The sequence below is a fragment of the Hipposideros armiger genome, unplaced genomic scaffold, assembly GCF_001890085.2.
Source record: "Hipposideros armiger isolate ML-2016 unplaced genomic scaffold, ASM189008v1 scaffold_291, whole genome shotgun sequence".
Taxonomy (NCBI): Eukaryota; Metazoa; Chordata; class Mammalia; order Chiroptera; family Hipposideridae; genus Hipposideros; species Hipposideros armiger.
In genome coordinates, this window is record NW_017731641.1 from 2,489,490 (window position 1) to 2,508,059 (window position 18,570).

Sequence of the window (18,570 nt, forward strand, 5' to 3'; positions counted from 1 at the left end):
CTTTAAAAAAAAAAGATGGGCAATGGTATAAAAAAAAAGGATCTGCGCTGATATACACCCCCTTGCAGCCCCTTCTTCCCAGCAACCTACACAAAACCAGACAAATGGCCCAGGGCTCTGATCAGACTCTTTATTGTCTTTTTTACAAATGGGCCTTAGGTAGAAAGACATGGAAAGGGAAGAGCTGGCTCTCTGGCTTCTAAACCAATTCCTCAGGGAGCCCTATGATCATTGCCAGGAGGAAAGAGACCTCCTCCCGCCTCCTCCGCGGCGCCCCCTCATTTACCAAGGGAAGGGCTCCCATCCAGGCTCCTGGCCCAGGGACAAGCCCTTCCCCACGGAACTCTGGATAGTCTCATCAAGGGTCATCTTGGTTCCTAGAGAGAGAGAAAGGAAGAGATGCTGGTTTGCAAGGCCTGGCCCAGGGCAAACAGGCCACAGGAGAGGATGCGCCTCTCTTCTAATCAGCCTCCCTCCTGCTCCAGTTCTCCTACGGGAGCCCAGCCTCCTCTGTGACATGTCTTCATCCTTTGTCACTTTTCTCCAGGATTCTTCCTGACTCCTCACTCACAGGGCCCCGTCATTTTCACACTTCCCCTAAAAGCAGTTCTCTACCTTCCTGTTTCCAGTCACCCCTTGGCTCAGCCTCCCTAGCCCTCTGCTCTCAATTTTGCTATCCCTAGGCCTCACTTCTCGGCGTTTCTGTCCTGGCCTTTGGCTCTGGCTCCGGCTCCGGCTCCGACTCCGTCCAGGACCCCTGGAGCCCCGAGAGCTGCTGGAGCCTCTGGAAGAGTTGCTGCCAGCAGTGGAACAGGTGCTGGTGCCCTGGCCCCGAGACAGGAAGCTTGGTCGGCTGTAAGGAAGCCAGGCCTCTTCTGCAGCACGAGAAAGAAGGGTAGCTGGGCCCAAGCAGAGGGCAGAACACCACTGCTAGCCCATCGTGCCACCCCAGTGACAATTCCAGCTCTGGAAGAAGAGTTAAAGTCAGGAACAGGGTTTAGGCCATCCTGGGGGTTGAGGAGAAGCTGAGTGCCCAGCACATGGCCTTGACATAGCACATGCTCAGAAACCCACTGGGAACTCCCACGCAGAGAGAGCCTTGGGAAAGGAGGGGCAGAACACTTAGCCCCTATTTGTCATCGAGTTTTCAGTCCTGGGAAAGGAAAAAACTTGGGAACCTCAGGGGATTCTACTCAGAGAGAGCTAAAGTGTCTTTGATGTTGATCAAATACATGAACCCAGCTGAACGTGAGGGGTGAGCCGGGTTGAAATGAGTCCATCAATGGCACCATCTGTACCATACTATTAGCCTCCAGTCCTAAAGCCCACCTTCTTACATAGCTGTGGCCCTCCAGCCTGCCCTGGCCCTCCTTACCATCTGGGCAAGGGCCCCGCTGGGACCCCCGGGGCCCCGCCTGCACCATTCTTCTCTCCCCATTGTGCTCCCGTTCCAAGGAGGACATGCTGCCTGCTGCTCTCAGCCCTAAGGCCCAGCTTGTCTCTTCCTCTGGTGGTGGCAAGGGTGGTGGGGGCAAATCTAGGGAGAGACCTGTTTCAGCAGAGTCTCCTGTGTCCCTGATAGCAGGCCCTCTCTCACTCCCATGCCCGCCACTGGGAGGCTGCAAATGAACAGCCCAAGATTTGGGTTTGCCTGCTCTCCCCTCCAGCCCAGAGCTCACCCTTGGTTTCCTGCCTGTCCCCCCTACTGACTGTCACCATCCTCCAGACCCAATGTCCTCCTCACCCCCAGGACTGTGCTCCCGCCTATAGGGAACAGCCTTGGGTTTCTTCCGGATTCGAGCACGGGGTCCTTGAAGTGGAGGAGTCATCTCCCCAGGCATCTGCTGGGTTCTCCCTGTAGCATTAGGAGGTGGGGAGAGGAGCAAGTAAGAGAGAAGGTCTGAAAAGAGGCTTGAGGGGGAAGAGGAAACAAGCTTGGGGGTAGGGTATGGGGAGGTGGGGGAGAGTTGAGGATTCTGTAGACTCACCTGGGGCACTGCTGGCTGTGCTAGGGACAGGGCTGGCGCCGAGGTGATGAGAGGTCGTGGGGCCAACACCCAGGCCAGCAGGCCTCCCTTCATGGCTACTCAGCGTGGGCTGGGACACACTGAGAGGGGAGCTTGGCCCAGGGGTTACCCTCCTGCAATGACATGAAGCCTCAGCATTTGTTCACTCAACAAACTCTAAGTGCCTGCTATGTGCCAGGCACTATGCTAAACAACCTAATACTCAGATGGACAAGACACAGCCCATCCCCACGAGGCTCCCAAGCTAGAGAAGCATGAGGTAAGCCATGTCTATGAAACACACTCCAATGGAGAAACAGTCTCAAGGGAGTGTGAGGCTTTGTCAGCCTCCACGTTTCTCCCCAAAGCACATCTTCACCCTGATACATCCACGAGACCTCTGTATGCCATCCATCCAGCCAGCCAGCCACTGAATAGATATGTACCGAGGACCTATAATATGCAAGGTACTTTACGCCTCCTTACCTGGGCATCTGGTGGAGATGGGGAATGTCAGTGGGGGGCTGAGGAGGGTCAGGAGGTGAGGGGGTGAGAGTGGCTGTGGACTGCTGTCCATAGGAAGGTGTGGGAGAGGGGGTGTCCCCTCGGGATGCAGAAACCAAGCACCCTCCACTGGATCTGGACTCTGCCAGGTGACTCCTCTCAGGCACTGGTGGGCACCAGTCTCCTCGCTCTGAGCTGGGGGAAAAGGGCAGGAGGGTACGGATGACTGAGTAGCCTCCATACCTTCCCCTTGGCCTTCCTGTTTCCCCTTCCCTTCCTCACCCAGCTCTCCGCCCTCCCCCACAGGAGGCCTGGGGTGGTCCCAGTGTAGAGCATCTGCAGCAGGGTGCATACTTACTCGCCCTCCAGCTCCTCCTCAGGCCCCTCAAGGCAGCTCAGTTCACAGGAAGGGGGAGGTGGCGGCAGGGCTTCTGGCCAGTTGAGGGAGGGCATCTGCACAGGTTTCCCCAGCAGCTTCACTTTGCCTCCCCTGGCTCCTGAGGTGAGTAGGATATGGCACACCAAGTTACAGGCAGGAAAGAGGCAGAAATGAGACATGTCAGGAGGAAGCGACGGGCTCGGTCCCAGAGGAAAAGAGTGGGGTGTGAGGAACTGGAGTTGTACCACTGTCTCCCTGGCTCCATTCCGGAGGGGCATAGTGGCTCCAGGTGCCCGGGTCCCCTGAGGTGTTTGGGGGGAAGCCCCCATGGAAGGTCTGCAGCTCCTCCCCAGCTGGGTCAATGGTGCTGTAGACGGGACCCTCAGCAGAGGTGGCAGTGCCCCGGGCCGTCTGAGCCAGGTAAAGGGAGATTCCTGCTTCTGAGGAGGATAAAGAGGGAGGCCCAAGGGAGGAGGCAGGGGCAGACACAGAAAAACAGAGGACAACAGGAGAATGGAGGGCAAAAGGAGATCCCACCAGACAGCTCACTCCTTCCCATCCCAAACCTTACTTCCCAAACTGGAGAACAGGTGATGCATGAGGGAGGCTCCCCCAACTCACATCTTCCCAAGGACTGACCAACCTCAGGAAGACTGGGGCTCCTCAGCTCCTTTCAGTGTGCCCCAATAGGTTGAGAGAGAAGGGCGCAGGGGCCAAGTACGCCCCTGGGGGAATTAGAACTCCTCACCATTGTAATATCTGTCATCTGGGTCGGGATTGCTGGGGCAGCAGCTTCCCCTGGGTTCCTGGGCAGAGGGGCTTCGAGATGGGTGGGGCCATGAGTCTGCCAGCCATGGGTAGGGAGCAGGGCCAAGGCCTACCGGTGGCCTGAGAGAGAGCATGTGAACCTTAGGGTAGAGAGCCTGAAGGGGCCGGGGAAGGTAAAGGAGTCAGAGGCAATCAGAGGCTGTAGGACAGTTCGAGTGGTGTTTGGGGGGGGAGGTGGGAGCCAGTCAGCATGGGCAGGCAGGGAGGCCTGGAGAGGAAGGGGCATGGTCTCTCAGTGGAGAGGATGATCCTTGGGAGATGAGCTGAGAGAATTACCTGGAGCTGTCTCCAGAGAGGCCCTCTGAGTGCGGGAAGGACACTGGGGAAGATGAGGAGAGACCCAATGAGAGAAGAGCCAGTACTGGGGGTCTGAACCCCACAGGGCAGAGATGGCTTACCTGCAGGTGTGTAGGCGAAGGAAGCTTCCGAAAAGAACCCGTGGGAGAAAGAAGAGGGGAAATGGGAGAAGGGTCAGAAATATCCATACTCTTTTTCCATTCCTTGGCCCCATCCCATTTCCACCACTCAGCCTGCACCCTGGACCGATTTCATCAGAATTTCTAGGGGTGGGACTCAGCCATCAGGATTTTTCTAACCCTCCCCAAGTGATTCCCGTGTGTGGATAAGATTGGGAACCACTGGTCTAGGTGCCTTCAAATTTCTGCAGACGCGCCCCTGACCAGGCGGTAGCAGACCCTGCCTCACAATTTACTGCCTGGGCTCCTGGCCACACCCCTCCCACCAGGCCCCGCCCCCAAGAGTGTGTTTTTACCCTCCAGAACAGCACCCTTTTGCTAACACTGATGGCAGAGCCTACTCTCTTCCAGAGGCATCTGCGGGCAAGTCTTACTCCTCCTCCCCCAGACTCAAGTCCCGCCCCCTGAGGGCCCGCCCCCTTTGCCCCTAGTCGGGGCCAGCTCCAAGATCTGCGGTGCCTATCCGGCTTCTCCCCAAGGAACCGAGCTCCGGTTCCACCACACCCCCGATCCCGACCCCACTCCGAAGCCGTGGAGCCATCCCCATCGTTCCCAAGCCCTCCGTTCTGTCTTCCCGCGCCCGAGGGGCGCCCCTGGTCCGCTCCCCTCGGTGGGCTCTCACCCGCGTAGTGGCTCAGTTCCTTGCGCTGTCTGCGGCGCCGACAGAAGGCGCCGCCGAGCCCGAGGAGCAGCGCCCCGCATGCCGCGCCGCCGCCCGCCAGGAAGGCCGGCTCCCGCAGCACCCTGGCCAGCCGCTCCGCCAGCCCCGGGCCCACCTCAAGCGCTGGCTCCAGGTCTGAAGAGGGTGCTGTGGGGGTCAGAGAGGTGAGCGGAGTAGGGGCCTGGGGAAACCCAGGAGCCATTCCGGGACCGCCTTAACTTCCCAGCCCCGCCTTCCCACTCCCACCCCCACCTCGGGACTCACGCAGCTGCACCAACACCGGGGCACTGGCAACGCCCATGCCAGCGCTGGTGGCCGCCGCGATCTGGGTCCGGTAGGGGACACCCGGCAGCAGTCCCCGGAGCACCACGGAGCGCGCCCAACCTGCCGCAGACCGATTGAGGTGGAAGCGGCTCTCATTGCCCAGGCACCAGATCTGAGGAGGCCGAGACCCACGTTTAGAGTCAGAAATAGGATTCTGGTCTCACATGGGAACCTGACGCTCTGAATAGCAGAGGGGGATTAGCCAGGCATAATTCAGCCTGGAGAGATCACTCTGGAATCTCTGTCCTCTCCCCCCAACCTCAACCCCAGCCACAAGGCCAGTCCCCTCCCTAATCCTCTCCCTCCCACCCTGGGCCTTCTCACACCCTGTACCTGGTATTCCTTGATGACCCCATTTTGCTGGGAGGGGAGTGGAGGTTCCCAGGACACAGTGATACTGCTGTTGCCTTCACCCCCTAAGGCCACTGCCACTCCCTGGGGGGGACCACTGGGGGCTGGCCAGAGTGGAGCATGGTGAGAAGGACACAGACAGTTATTGCAAGCTGCTCCCCCTGACCCAACCTGCCCCCTCCAAACTCTAGCATCTTAGGCTCCTAAGAGGCACCCCTCTTCCGACCTGCTCACCGTGCTCTCCCCCTGCAAACTTATCCTCCCCACTCCCACTCCCCCCTTGTCCATCCAGCAGCTCAGTGCCCTGCCCCTTACCCTCCTCAGGAATGCTCCTGGTCACCAAAGGGCTCTCAGCCCCCAGCCCCTCCTGGCCTTGGGCTTGCACCTTGATCTGAATTTGGGTCCCTGGGGGGAGTCCTCTTAGCACAGTACTTTGCTGGCTTGGGGACTGTAGTTCAAGCACTGTCCAGCTGCCTCCATCAGGACCCGCTACCCTCCAAGACACCCGGAAACCGTGCACCAGCTGGACTGGACCATCTACCTGTAGAAGGCAGGAGGAAGCATACCAGAGGGAGAGGCTAGGGCCACGCAAGTCCTCCAGGCCCCGCGCCTCCTCCACTCACCCATCGTCCCCAACCACTCACCTCCCACCCCCCACTCTCCCGTACCCATTCTTGGAGGCCCCTAAGTCCCCCATCATCATCTCTGCCCTTCACCTCATCCCTTTGTCGCACTCACAGTCCACGACAACTGCAGGGTCCGGGGCCCGAGGACTACAGGTTCCTGCATACGCACAGCCACTTCAGCCAGTCCCCGCTGGCCTTTCCACGGGTCCTCCACCGGCCTGGATGGGTTGCTGTCTACTGACCAAACAGCCCACTCAGCAGGGGCCAGCAGAGAGTCAGAACTGACAGCGTGCTGTGTCCTGCCTCTGCCCTGCCACACAGACTGTACTACTTTGTGCTCCAGAGTACACCCCAGGGTCAGGAGGGGCTGGTCAGGGGGATAACTTCCAGAGGTGGGCCAGGGTGTCCAGCTAATATGAGTGTTCTTTCTGCATAACTATATATGCACACTTTAAAGGCCTCTTGCCTCATCTCTCACATGAAGATGACCCCCCAAGGTCCCTTCTAGTCCTGATAATCTACATACGCTGTGGGTTAGGGACTTAGAAGTGAGGAGCTACCAAGGTGACTGAATCAGTCTCCCTCCCTCTCTCTCTCTCTCCTCTTCTCTTGTTCCCTCAACGAGAAGGAAGCTTGACCTCCTGTTCCAGGCTGGCCACCAGAGTAGACCTGGCACAGCAGGAAAGAGCTGCCATGGTGCCATAGTTTGGGGGGAGGGGTGCTCTGCAGTGTTACATGTCATACCCATAAGCCAGGGACCTTGACCTTACTCACCCTGGGTGCGTACAGGCTCAGAGACAGGGCTGGGCTCACTGAGGCCCCAGGCTCCTACAGCTCGTACCAGGAACAAGTAGATGGTGTTGGGCTGCAGACCGCTGACAGTATGTGTCTCCAGCTGCACGCCATCTGCTACTGTCCGCCATGTGTTGCCAGCTGCTTGGCTGCAACAGGAATGAGGTGACAGAGTTGTCTAAACCAGGGACCCCCCCCAAACTGTCTATTCCATCTTATCCATTCACTACGGCCCCCTACTGCCTCCTTCTCCTGGGAGAGGGAATTGGCAAACCTCTCCCCCACAATAGCAAAGACCCTAAGGACATAAGGTCCCCTCCTTTTAACTTTCCAGGTTTGCATCAAAACATTCTTCATACCTGAAGGCCTCTATCACATAAGAGGTGGCTGTGGCCCCAGCCTGTGGATTGGGCTTCCAGGTCAGGGTAATGCTGTTCTTGGTTATCTCAGTGACCACTGGCTGAGAGGGAGGCCCCGGAGGGGTACTGGGTTCTTTAGGAGTGTCTGGTAATTCTCCCCAGTCTTCTGCAGTGAGGAGATAATCTTTAAGTAGAAGGATAGGAAAAGGATGTAACCTGTCTCCTTCCCAGGGGAGCTGTGGGGCTGTGACAGTAGTGATGGTGGAGAGGGAGGCACAGTGCACTAACCCCCATTCACATCCACCTCCCAAGGGCACCGTTTCTTTTGTCCTTCCACCACCATGGCCAGGGCATTGGGAAGACAAAATCAATCCTGGGGTTTGGTGAAGTTTTGACCGCCTTTAAAGAAGGTTTGGAGAAAGGTGCTGGCAAAGAAGGGAACAAAGGAAAAACTCACCCTGCCTTCTAAGCCAGCCACTCCATGTGGCCTCCCCTGTGGAACTCTTGGCCACACAGCTGTAGAAGCCCATGTCTGTCTCCTGTAAGGGGGATAGAGGACTGGTAAACTGGGAGTGGAGCAAGGTAAGGTGAGAGAATGGGAGTGGATATTCAGAAGGTTGGGGAGGATGCTGTACAAGCTAGGTGGTCTGAGAGAACAGAGGGGGTAGCATGGTGTTAAAGTCCCAGGGGGTACTTACTGGGAGTTGGGCACATGGCCATTCTCAGTTACCTGGGCCCCAGGGTGAGACTCACCTGCACGTTGGTAATGTACAAGGTACCATTGGCCATTAAGTTGAGCTGGAAGTCATCCCCCTGCAGCCACTGCCCGTCCTTCTTCCATTGGACACTAGGTTGAGGGTTCCCAGTCACTCTGCATGGCAGCCACACAGAGGAGCCAAGTGCCAGCGTCTGATTGGCTGGTCCCTGGAGGATGATGGGAGGCAACCCATCCATGGAGGCTGAGAGAGGAAGAATGTGAGCACCTCAGGGGAGAATCCTAGGTTCAGGCAACCAGCCCCTTTTCCTCGTTCTCTGCTCCTTCACATATCTCCTTCCCCAAGATATTGGAGGGGTTTGCATGAGCAGCTGTAGTCTTTGCCTGGAACCAACCAGCTACTAGTGGCTTCTGTGGCTGATTTCCAAACTTCAGTGACATGTTTCAGGAACATGTCCCTCCCCTTGCAGACATATTATACAGAATCCAAGAAAAATAAATCTCTTTAAGCCATTACTTCCTTCCATACTATAGGTTCAGTCTTCTCTCCATGAGCACATACCTTCTTTTACCTCCAACAGGGCCTTGGCCACGATGCTGCCAGCCACACTGACAGCCTGACACACATAGTAGCCAGCATCCCTGCTCTGCACTTCAGTGATGTTGAGCTGGCCTTTGGGAGAGACTAAGAAGCGCCCTGTGGGCTGAAGGGACTGACTGGGGAAAAGCAGGACCTGGGGACAGAGCAAGGAACCAAGGTAGGGGATGAGCAGGCAGCTGGCAGAGAGAGGTCCCCATTCCCATTAATGCCAGAATCCAGAGCATTCTTAAGGTTCTAGTTCATATTCGGTCTTAGCCACTTATGTGATCTTGGGCAAATTAGTTAAACCTATTTACAAAAATGAGTGATTTTATTAAATGATTTGGGGGTATACTTCCCAGCTCTGTGCAAGCTATTTAAACTTACTGAGCCCCAATTCCCCCAAATTTGACTCTTAGAGGACAGTTACGAAGGTTAAATGACATAATCATGTGAAACTCTTTTGATATATTGCGTGATAAATGTTAAAATACTTTTCCCTTCTTTCCATACACGGAAGGTAGCAAAGCAGGTTTAGGTCTCAGGGTAAGTGGCACCATGTTGAGCCCCTGACTGACACGGACTTCCACCCTGTGCTACCACAAGCATTCTTTTTTTTTTTTAAAGATTTTTTTTATTGGGCAATTGGGGAACAGTCAAGTTGTCCTTCAATCTTAGTTGTGGGGCGGGGCGCAGCTAGCTCAGCTCCAAGTCCAGTAGCCATCTGGCCGCCCATCGGCAGCTCGCAGTCACTCAGCTCAAGATGCTGGGTTCAACCTTAGTTACAGAGTGGGGGTGGGGGGAGGTGGGGGCGCAGCCCACCATCTCATGTGAGAGTCGAACCGGCAACCTTATTGTTAAGAGTACACGCTCTCACCAGCTGAGCCATCCTGCACCTGTTGGCAGCTCAGCGGCAGCTCATCGTGGGTGCAGTTCACTGGCCCATGTGGGAATCGAACCGGCAACCCCGTTGCTCAGAGCTCACATTCTTAACCAACTGAGCCACTTGGCCGGCCCCCACCAGCATTCTTATTCATTTCAGAATCTAATGAAAATGCAGCTGTCTCCAACGCTAGAGAAGATGTTGGAAAAATTGTGGCTGTGGATTTGGAAAGAGGTAGCGGGTGACCTGGTTTCCAAGTGGGATGGGGTTCACCAGACTTATTTTACTATACTGGTCCCGTTTCCTACTAGCAAAATTCTCACCCTTCCCTTGGAGGGAGTTACTTATGTTGTAACTTCTGTTAATAATGTTCACTCCACAGTTGTATATTCTGGGATTTTTTTGTTAAGATTGAAGAGGGGTGACTTGAGCGCCCCCTGGTGGAAACCTCTTGTAAATAGAAGAGCAAGTCATTTTCTACCCTGAGCAGCTTTGGCAGAGTGCGTGCTACTTGCTTTCCACAGTAGGTTAAAGCATAGGCCCAAGGGGTCTGGGAAACGAGGGATCTAACTAGATTTGCTACATCCTCAGGACAGCCTTGCCCCAAAGAGGAAGATTCTCCAAAGAATTACTATACAGGACTGTTCCCTACCACCTAAACATATTATCATTTATTTTTAAAGTGTGCAATATGTTCCAGGCTTTCATTATCTTATTTAATCCTCCCAAATAACCTACAAAGGTTTCTGGGAGGACCAAAGGTAAAGCAGCGCCGGAGAGAAGTTTGCAGAACGTAGAAGGTGGGAGGCTAAGACCCAGAAGAGAAGCTGATGGGAAGGCTCTAGGAGCTGGCACCTACTTGACTTCCCTCTTTCTGCCAAAAGATGGCAGGTGGGGGGTTTCCTTTGGTCTCACATTGGAAAGTCACACTCTCTCCAGGAGCTGCCATCTGGTCCTGGGGCTGAGTCACCAGCTGGGGTGGGACTGGGAAAGGGAAGGGAGATAAAGGAACAGGGAGTCAGAGGTACTAAGAAGGGAGCTTGAGGGAACAGGAAAGAGATGCCTAAGCTTGGCTTAAGTGGAAACAGATATCCATCCATCTCTGGCTCAAACCTATGTAGCTTTTTCCTTCTCCCTCTCCTACAAGCCTCAGGGGAGCCCACATCTCCCACTCGTCCTTTCTCCCTCATTTTCCACCTGAACCCACCCTCCATTTCCCCTCGCCTCACCCCTGCTGCAGGCATTCCCAGGTGGGGCCTCACCGTGAACACTGAGGGAGCTAGACGCTTCTGCTCGGCCCACGCTGTTCTCCGCCACACAGGTGTAAGTCCCCTCATCTTCAGCACTCACACGCCCAATGCGAAGACTGTGGTCACTTCCGATCTCATACCTGCTCCACTCCCCACCCCCAGGCTGGGTTGGCCATAGCTACAGACCCCTTCTGTCTCCCCCAGGACAGACACCGGGGCAGGGCACAGAGACAAGGCAGGCCTCAACAGAGACAGGAGGTCTAGGAACGGAGGTGGGGCTAGGGCAGGGCCATGGGCTCTGGGGAACAGACTTCTTTGTGCCTTCAAGTGAGAGGGTGTCTGCCCCTCCAGTTTTCTGGGGCAGGGTATGTTCTTGAGCTGGTTGGGTCTCCTCTGAGGCAGGAGGAAGGGGCTTCTCACCTGCCTGTGGGCAGTTCCCCATCTTCTTTGCGCCAGTGTAGATGAGGTAGGGGATCCCCTTGCACCTCACATGGAAAATCCACAGGGGCATCAGCCAGGACCACCTGACTCACTGGTCTCCGCAGGAATGAGGGACGCTCTGTGGCGTGGAAGTGAACAGTCGGGAGGTCTGCACAGCTGCGGACTCCCGAGGCTCCACGATCCCAGAATGCCAAGACTCGGCCGTGTGCCTACCCAGTACCACAAGCTCAGCTGCCGCACTCTCCCGCTCTCCTGCCATGTTAGAGGCCACACACACATAGGCCCCTGCATCGCTCTTGTGTGTATGCGACATCATCAGCTTCCCCCCACGGATCTGCAGAGTAATAAGAGTAACTTTGGTCCTTTATAGCCATCAAAGCATATTTATTTATTTAATCCTCACAACAAGCCCTTGAAGAAGACCAGTTAAGTTGATCCACTTAGACAAGGAATCTTTAAGTGATCTGCCCAAGATGGGGCTCAGGTCTGTCTTTTCTCCTACGGGTCCCTGGGGGCATGCTCCCCCTATCTTATACCAAGTTCATCCTACCCATCCTCATTTATCTCTCACTCAACAGCTGACTCTCAGCCTCTAGTCAACTAATACCCCCCAAGACATTATCTCCTGCCTTCCGAGACCCGTACATTCAGGCCTTCCTCCTTTGAGGCATATCCCAGACCCCTAGCATATGGCCACACCCCTCATGACATGGGGGGGGGGCCCTGGCTGGGATATTGGATCCTCAGCCACGGTGGGCCCTCACCGTGATCCTCCCCTCCTCCTCCTTGACTCGGGCACTGCCCTTCTTCCAGGACACTGAAGGCTCAGGGTGGCCCCTTGGGGGTACGCATTCCATTACTGCTGGCTCCCCTACTGCCACCACCAGGTTCCCAGGAGACTGCCGGAAATCATCGCGAAGGACTGGAGAGAGAGAGAGAATATGGGATGTGAGGTGACATACGTGGTGAAGACAGTGGATCACCGCAGGCTGGACCTCTCCCCCTCTCCCCAGGTGCGAAAATACCAGGCCCACCCAGGCGTGGGCATTAGAGACCAAAGGCTCAGTCCCAAAGGGAGATGCTGAGCGGGCTGAAATTGGAGCTGGTTCTAGAAAAGATTGCCCCGCCCCTCCCGCACCCACCGCCTCCACCCCGTCTCTGGAAGCAACTAGCTGACGACCAGGCCCTCTCTCACCTGCCACTTCCAGTGAGGCGTTCCTGCTGGCCGCGGTCCCCAGGTAGTTGCGCGCCACACAAGTGTAGACACCTTCGTCTGGACGTGCGCGGCGCCCGTGCACGATGCGCGGGAAGAAGAGGGCGCCGCTGGGCAGCAGCAGGCGGTGTGCGCGCGGGTCCTCGCGTGCGGTGGCCACGCGCGCCCCATTCTTGTACCACTCGATGTGGGGCCGGGGCCGGCCCTCCGCACGGCAGGGCAGCGTGGCCGATTCGCCTCGGGACACCAGCAGGTCTGGCGGCTGCTCCACGATGCGCGGCATCGCGTCCTCCGGCCCGACCCTTGACCCTGGGGGCGAAGAGCATCCAAACTGGGAAACTGGGGAGACATGGAGGATCCGGAGAGAAAAAGGACCCCGCCTGCCACCCTTGTCCCTCCCCTCTTGTCCTCCCTCCGCCCCGCCCCCCAGGGTCCAGTATCTCCTGGGAAGGCGCCCACGTTCTTGGGCTCCAAAGAAGGTTCCTACAGACGGGCAGATAAACCAAGGAATCAGGGCACCCTCCTCCTCTCCAGCCAGATCTTAAGTGGGAAGTGAAGGGTCACCCCCCACGGCGCCTCTAGCCGTTTAAGCTCCCGCCCGCACTGGTTCACAGATGTCCTTGCTCCATGAACAACCAGAAGCGGGACACCAGGGCCAACAATGGGTTCCTCGCCTCAGTGCGGTCCCGGACAGCGACATGGAGAATGCGACCCGGCGTGGGGTCCCTCAGGACAGGAAAGGCGTTAAGTGATGAGCGGGGCGTGGGAGCCCATGAACCGGAACAAAGCCCTTCTACTGACACCCCCAGACAATCACGTTTCGGGGTCCTGTGAAGTCAAGGGATTTGAACGAACGCAAACGGTAGTGGAAATGTGGGTAAACGCTCTTTTCTGAGAGGGCACATTGTTCTCCAGGTTGTTGTGGCCAAGAAAGGCTAAGAACCATTGAGAAAGAAATTCCTCTCCTTTCCTGGTTTTCTCCGATCACTGCTTGTTCTGCTTCTGCCCCTCACTCGGCCTACAGACTTCTGCTACCTTCCTCTTCTGCAGTGGTTTGGGATCCAGGAGCGTGGAGCCGGTTATGGTCAGATACCCCAGCTTCATCGAAATTGGCTTTTGTGACCCCTGGCGGCCAGTAGGCGCCGCTGCCGCCTCGCGGAATCTGCGTCCTTCACTAATCAGGGTCCACCCGCTTCGGTTTCCACCTCCCCGCCCCCTGCCCAGCCCCTCCCACCATGTTCCCGAATCCGGGGGGACCTCTGCTTCCAGCCTCGGTATGCGGTTGGCTTTCACTTCTCGCCCCTACTCTTAGAAGTTCTGATGGAGACAAAGCTGGACGGGTTGTCCGTAATGATACTGTCCTGGGGACCGTGTATTTAACGAGTTAGGGACAAGAAGATGGGCTTCCCTCCCACTTAGGGAAGAGAGTAACTCTCTCTCTCGATTTTCTCCCTTCCATATGAAAACTTCTGATTCTCACCGGTCTCTTCTCTTCCATCACATCCCAAGCCCGGTTTCGACAAACCCGGGTGAGCAGCACTCTGGTTAAGAGCTGCGAGGTGGGGTAGGACTGGAATCTCAGACTTTGACACTTCCTACTGTAAGAATTTAGGCAAATTATTGAACTTCTCTGAGTCTCAGCTTATTTATCTGTAATGTGGGAGTAGTGACAGCGTTGTCATAAGACCATAATGTATGTAAAGCATTTGGGGGAAGATTCAATAAATATGGCTATTCTAAGACTACCTGAGGGTTCTCCCCCACTTTATCCTCCTACAGTCTTCACCTGAATCCGATTCCACCAGGCCCCAACATTCTCCCTTTGCCCCTTTCACATCAGGTGTAATGAAGATAGGTCTTTATCGCCAAGCTTTGTGCTGCTTTTGTGACCACTGGGCTACGGTCTATCCTCTCTGAATTTGTTTCCTCCGCCGCAAATGTGACCACCAGCTCCTTCCCTGCACACCTCATTGAATTTTCAAGCTTAAATGAGACAATGTATGGTGAAAACACTGTAAGAACGCTAAGTGAGCAGATGCGTCTGTGAAAAGAGTTCTGTGCTTAACCTCCTGGGAATCTAGGAGGTCAGGAGATTGGAGAATCCCAGCTCCCTCCCTTCTCCCTCCGTGCAGACCACACCCTGCTGGTCGGCACTTTCCCCCTAATTCCTGTAGACACAGATGCAGGCTCCCTTTCCTAGGAATTTCCTCCCTGTCATTCCGTGTCTCAGGAGAGGGTTCGACAGCAGCTAATGAATAGCTAACGGCTATGCTAATGGGGCTCTGGGGCTCCACCCCAGCACCTGGAGTACACACACACACACACACACACACACACACACACACACACAGAGACCCTGGAGTACACACACACACACACACACACACACACACACACACACACACACACACACAGAGCCCAGGTCCCCTTTCTCGCCACCTTTGAGTGTCCAGCCCTGAGCTCGGCCTAGATTCGAGGGGGCGGAGGCCAACGGATCTGAGCTGGGGAAGAACCATAGAGAACCAAGGCCAAGGCGCCCGGGGATGCCGGAGTCCTCAACGCGGCCGGTAGGGGGCAAGCTCGGGTTCCCCCTCCGGCCCCCCTCCCCTGGCTCCCGCAGCGCGGGAGGAGCGCACGGTCTCGGCCATTTATTAATCTCCTTAATTAACGATGACGACCTAGCCGCGGGCGCTGCCCGCCAGCCGCAGCACTTCGGGGTGGGCCGGCTGCGACTCCACCACTGAGAGACAAACTCCCAAGTTTCCCTGAAATGACTGCCGCCTCTGTCGCGCTGTGTAGCAAATATATCCAACATTTTGGCGTCCTCGTCCTAAGTGAGTTCTTAGAAAACTCAGGGTCCCGGAGGAAAACCTGCTACCTGGGTGTGTCACTGAGTGCCCCGGCTCGGCCCAGGCCCGCCGGCGACCGCGCCCCGCCGCTGCCCTCCCCGCAGCCGGTCACGGCCTCTCCTCGCTTGCCCACCCCCAGACACGATTCCCCTCGCCTGGGTTGGCTGGGGTTTGGCTGAGGTGGTGCTAAGTAAGAGACTCAGCAGCCACCTCCTCCCAATCCCTCGACCTCTGCCGGTACCTCACTCAGTTGCCGAAAGCCCCAAATTATCCCTCGGTCCCCACCGCCCAGGGAGGCGCTGGGAGGCGCCTCTCCCCATCCGGACCTGGGGCAGGAGCGCTTGGTCTACCCCACCACGCCGCCCTTCCACCTCACCCCATCCGGGATCCGACGTCCCCACGGGGCAGGGGCTTACCGTTGAAAGAAGGCTCGCCGGGGGGCAGCAGGCTCTGGTTGAGCGCTGCCACCGAGGAGTTGAAGCCGAAGAGCAGGTCGCTGGAGTTGGACATGTCACCGGCCAAGGAGTCCGCGAACAAGTTCATCTGTAGAAGCGTTTTGAGCAGGTAGCGCAGCATGGCGCGACCCGACCCAGACCAGGGCGAGGGGCTCCGGGCCCAGCCCCTGGGTCTGAGACCCGCGGGCCGGGAGCCGCAAGCCCCTCCACAGCCTCTGCGCGCTGCCCCAGCCACGGTGCCGCTGTCCGGCCGGCCGGCGCCTGGGTGCAGCGCGTGCCTCCGCGTGCCCTCCTCCTTCCCTCGTCCTTCTCTCCACCCCCCTGTGCCGCACGTCCCCGGGGAGCTGGGCGGCGGAAAGCAGGTGCCACGCCGATCGCCGCGTAATTAAGGGATTAATCCTCCTCCCTCCACCCTCCCACCCCCGCCCCGACGGCCACTAGCAGGGCCAGAGACTAGAGTCGCTTAGCGCAAGTTGGAGACCCCGCCTCGCGCCCCGCGCCCCGCGCCCCGCGCCCCGGCGCACGGCGTCGAGTTCTGGACACCGCCGGAGAGTTTCCCTCCTTTCTTAAAGTTCTCAAGATGAGGGAGGAGGTTCTTTCGGATTCTGTCTAGCTTGACTTGAGAACAGGAATCCTTCCTCCCTTTTCCTGGCCCTTAGGGAAACTGAGGCAAAGTGCAAGATCGCTCCTCTAGCTCTCAAAACCCTGGCTTCCATTTCCACCCAGGTCCCGGGATTTATCTGCGGAAGTGCGGGAGGCTGGGTGGTTTGGGGCGGGAGTTGGGGGTGGGTGGAGAATAATTCCACAGCGTGTCCACCCCCTTTGCCCGCAGCCACCTGGTTTGCAGCGGAGAGGCTAGGGGATGAGGTGCCGCGTCTTAACCCTAATCTAGTATAGCTCCTGCAGGAACAGGGATAAGACTGCAGGAAGAAAGCCCAGGGATCTCGCGTCGATTTGCATACTTTTGCATTACTCTGCTCTGAGTAATTTTTATTATGTGGTTTTATTAAATTGTTTCACCTTTTTGAGGAAACTGGAGGGGAACCACAGAGTATGAGACAACGACAAAGAGAGCAATACTGTTTCTGTAAATGCAAGAGAAGAGATGGAGTTGATGCAAAACTCGTGCAAATCTGTTCAAACCTGAGAACATCATGGTGGGGGGACATGACCCTTCCCCCAGTCCCAGCCTGCTTCTGATTTTTCTGGAGTTCTTTTTACCTGAATATCTCCCAGTCCTACACCCTACCCACGCGTGCACACTTTCCTAGGCTGGCGATAGCACTAGGGTGTCAGGGGAAGAGACAGGCCGGCCTTCCTATCTGGGGTCCTGCTGTTGGGTGAGTGACGGGTTGTGGCTCAACGGTCAGGCTCTGTGGTCTACCTTCAAGGGGTGGCTGCTTCTGACCAGGAACAGGGCAGGTGAACAGGTCCAGATCCAGGGAGGTGCATGCTACACAGCCGTAGACCTCAGAGTATGCAGAGTCAAGGGTTGGAGTATCTGTCAGACAACTCTCAAGTGAACCAGATATGTTGTCAAGGGCTGGGGAAGGTTGAGGCCAGGCCTTGTCCCAAAACTCCTTCCTCAATGCACACGCCAGCCCTTGGGGCTTCAAACCACCCAGTGTTTAGGTGTCTTCCTACTCCATCGCCTCAGCTCTGCTTTGCAGGGCCTGAAACAAAGTACTGGGGGGGGGGGTTTGCAGGTGGGGCACAGAACCACAGAACTGCCCCACCCGAGTGAGGCAGCACCCTGGGAGTGGTTCTTTCAACACCTCCTCTGCTGGTGCTGGACAAGGAGTCTGGCACCTTCCAGACTACTTCAATCCCAGCACACCTTGAGGCTGAGAGTTGGGGCCGGTGGGAGAGGGGCTAGCGATACCCCTCTTCTTTCTAAAGCACCAGGATACTGAGAGATGGGATTTGACACCTGTCCCTTGCTCCAGGGCCAGGTTGCATACAGGTAAGAGAGATGGTAAGGGATCGATTTGGAATGAACAAGCCGGAAGTGGGTTCCAATCCTATACTTGCCAATTAGAAGACACCATCACTCTGGATCTCAGTTTCCCCAATTGTTAAGGAAAAATTGGACTCCTTGCTCTACTTGGAGGCTTTAGATTCCCAGTTCTGAAGCTCTCTGCTCCGCCTCCTGCTGACCTAGGTCACCTAGGTTCTATCACACCAGAGGCTGAACTGGGACAGAAATCTGGGGACCTGCAGGGCGGGGAAGGCTGCAGCATACAGGAAACTGTACCCTGCCGTGTGGCTCCTGCCCCATCCTAATCTCCCTATTTGCTCCCAGTCAGCCTCTCAGCAAACACAGGCCCTGCCAGTATCTAGGGGCTTGTCACCCTGTTAGCGGATTTGTTCCTGGAGACGGCACAGTTAATTGGCCCTTTATGTAGGGATCAGGGCTTATTTGCTCAGAGTTCCCTAAGCGGAGCCTGCGACTCAGCCCCTGGGCAAGGCTGCTTCCTGATCTCTATCATCTGGGTTTGAAGGCTGCATAAATGGTGGGGCCACTCTCCTTTCCAGGCCCAGCTCTCCTGTCTCCCTTCTACACCTCCCCCCTTCTCCATACGCTTTTTCCTCTCCCCACTTTTCATCTTGTTTCTCTCTGCTCTTCTTTGTACTTCTCTGTATCTCTAGAATGCTCTCCCTTTAAACCAACTCAGACCTAATGCCAAAAGAGGGTGGAGTACTTAACTGGGGTGTACTGAAGAATAAATACCTCCCACCCCAGTTCCTAGAGCCCTAGGCCCAATAAGGGGTGGGGCAGAGGGCCCAACAGGGGTCACACGCAACCCCCAGCTCTGTGGCAACCCTCTCCTGCCTTCTGTCCCTGCACCTTTCCAAGTCTAGCTTCTCTCTGGGCTGT

At 56.4% G+C, this 18,570-nt stretch overlaps 1 protein-coding gene across 1 annotated transcript; it reads right to left on the reverse strand.

Moving 5' to 3' along the window:
* Positions 1 to 275: 275 nt before the first annotated feature.
* On the reverse strand, positions 276 to 15,906 carry ROBO3 (roundabout guidance receptor 3). Its single transcript, XM_019658848.1, has 28 exons — positions 15,654 to 15,906; positions 12,371 to 12,697; positions 11,940 to 12,097; positions 11,389 to 11,509; positions 11,155 to 11,293; positions 10,747 to 10,874; positions 10,344 to 10,468; positions 8,584 to 8,755; positions 8,060 to 8,265; positions 7,764 to 7,845; positions 7,307 to 7,472; positions 6,930 to 7,096; positions 6,268 to 6,389; positions 5,845 to 6,070; positions 5,512 to 5,633; positions 5,119 to 5,290; positions 4,816 to 5,001; positions 4,116 to 4,139; positions 3,994 to 4,036; positions 3,638 to 3,777; positions 3,135 to 3,329; positions 2,869 to 3,007; positions 2,493 to 2,705; positions 1,989 to 2,140; positions 1,745 to 1,855; positions 1,376 to 1,537; positions 691 to 875; positions 276 to 377 (listed from the first exon to the last, which is right to left on the reverse strand). The coding sequence occupies exons 1-28, from the start codon at positions 15,811 to 15,813 to the stop codon at positions 366 to 368; spliced, it is 4,155 nt and encodes a 1,384-aa protein (XP_019514393.1). The 5' UTR covers positions 15,814 to 15,906; the 3' UTR covers positions 276 to 365.
* Positions 15,907 to 18,570: the final 2,664 nt, after the last annotated feature.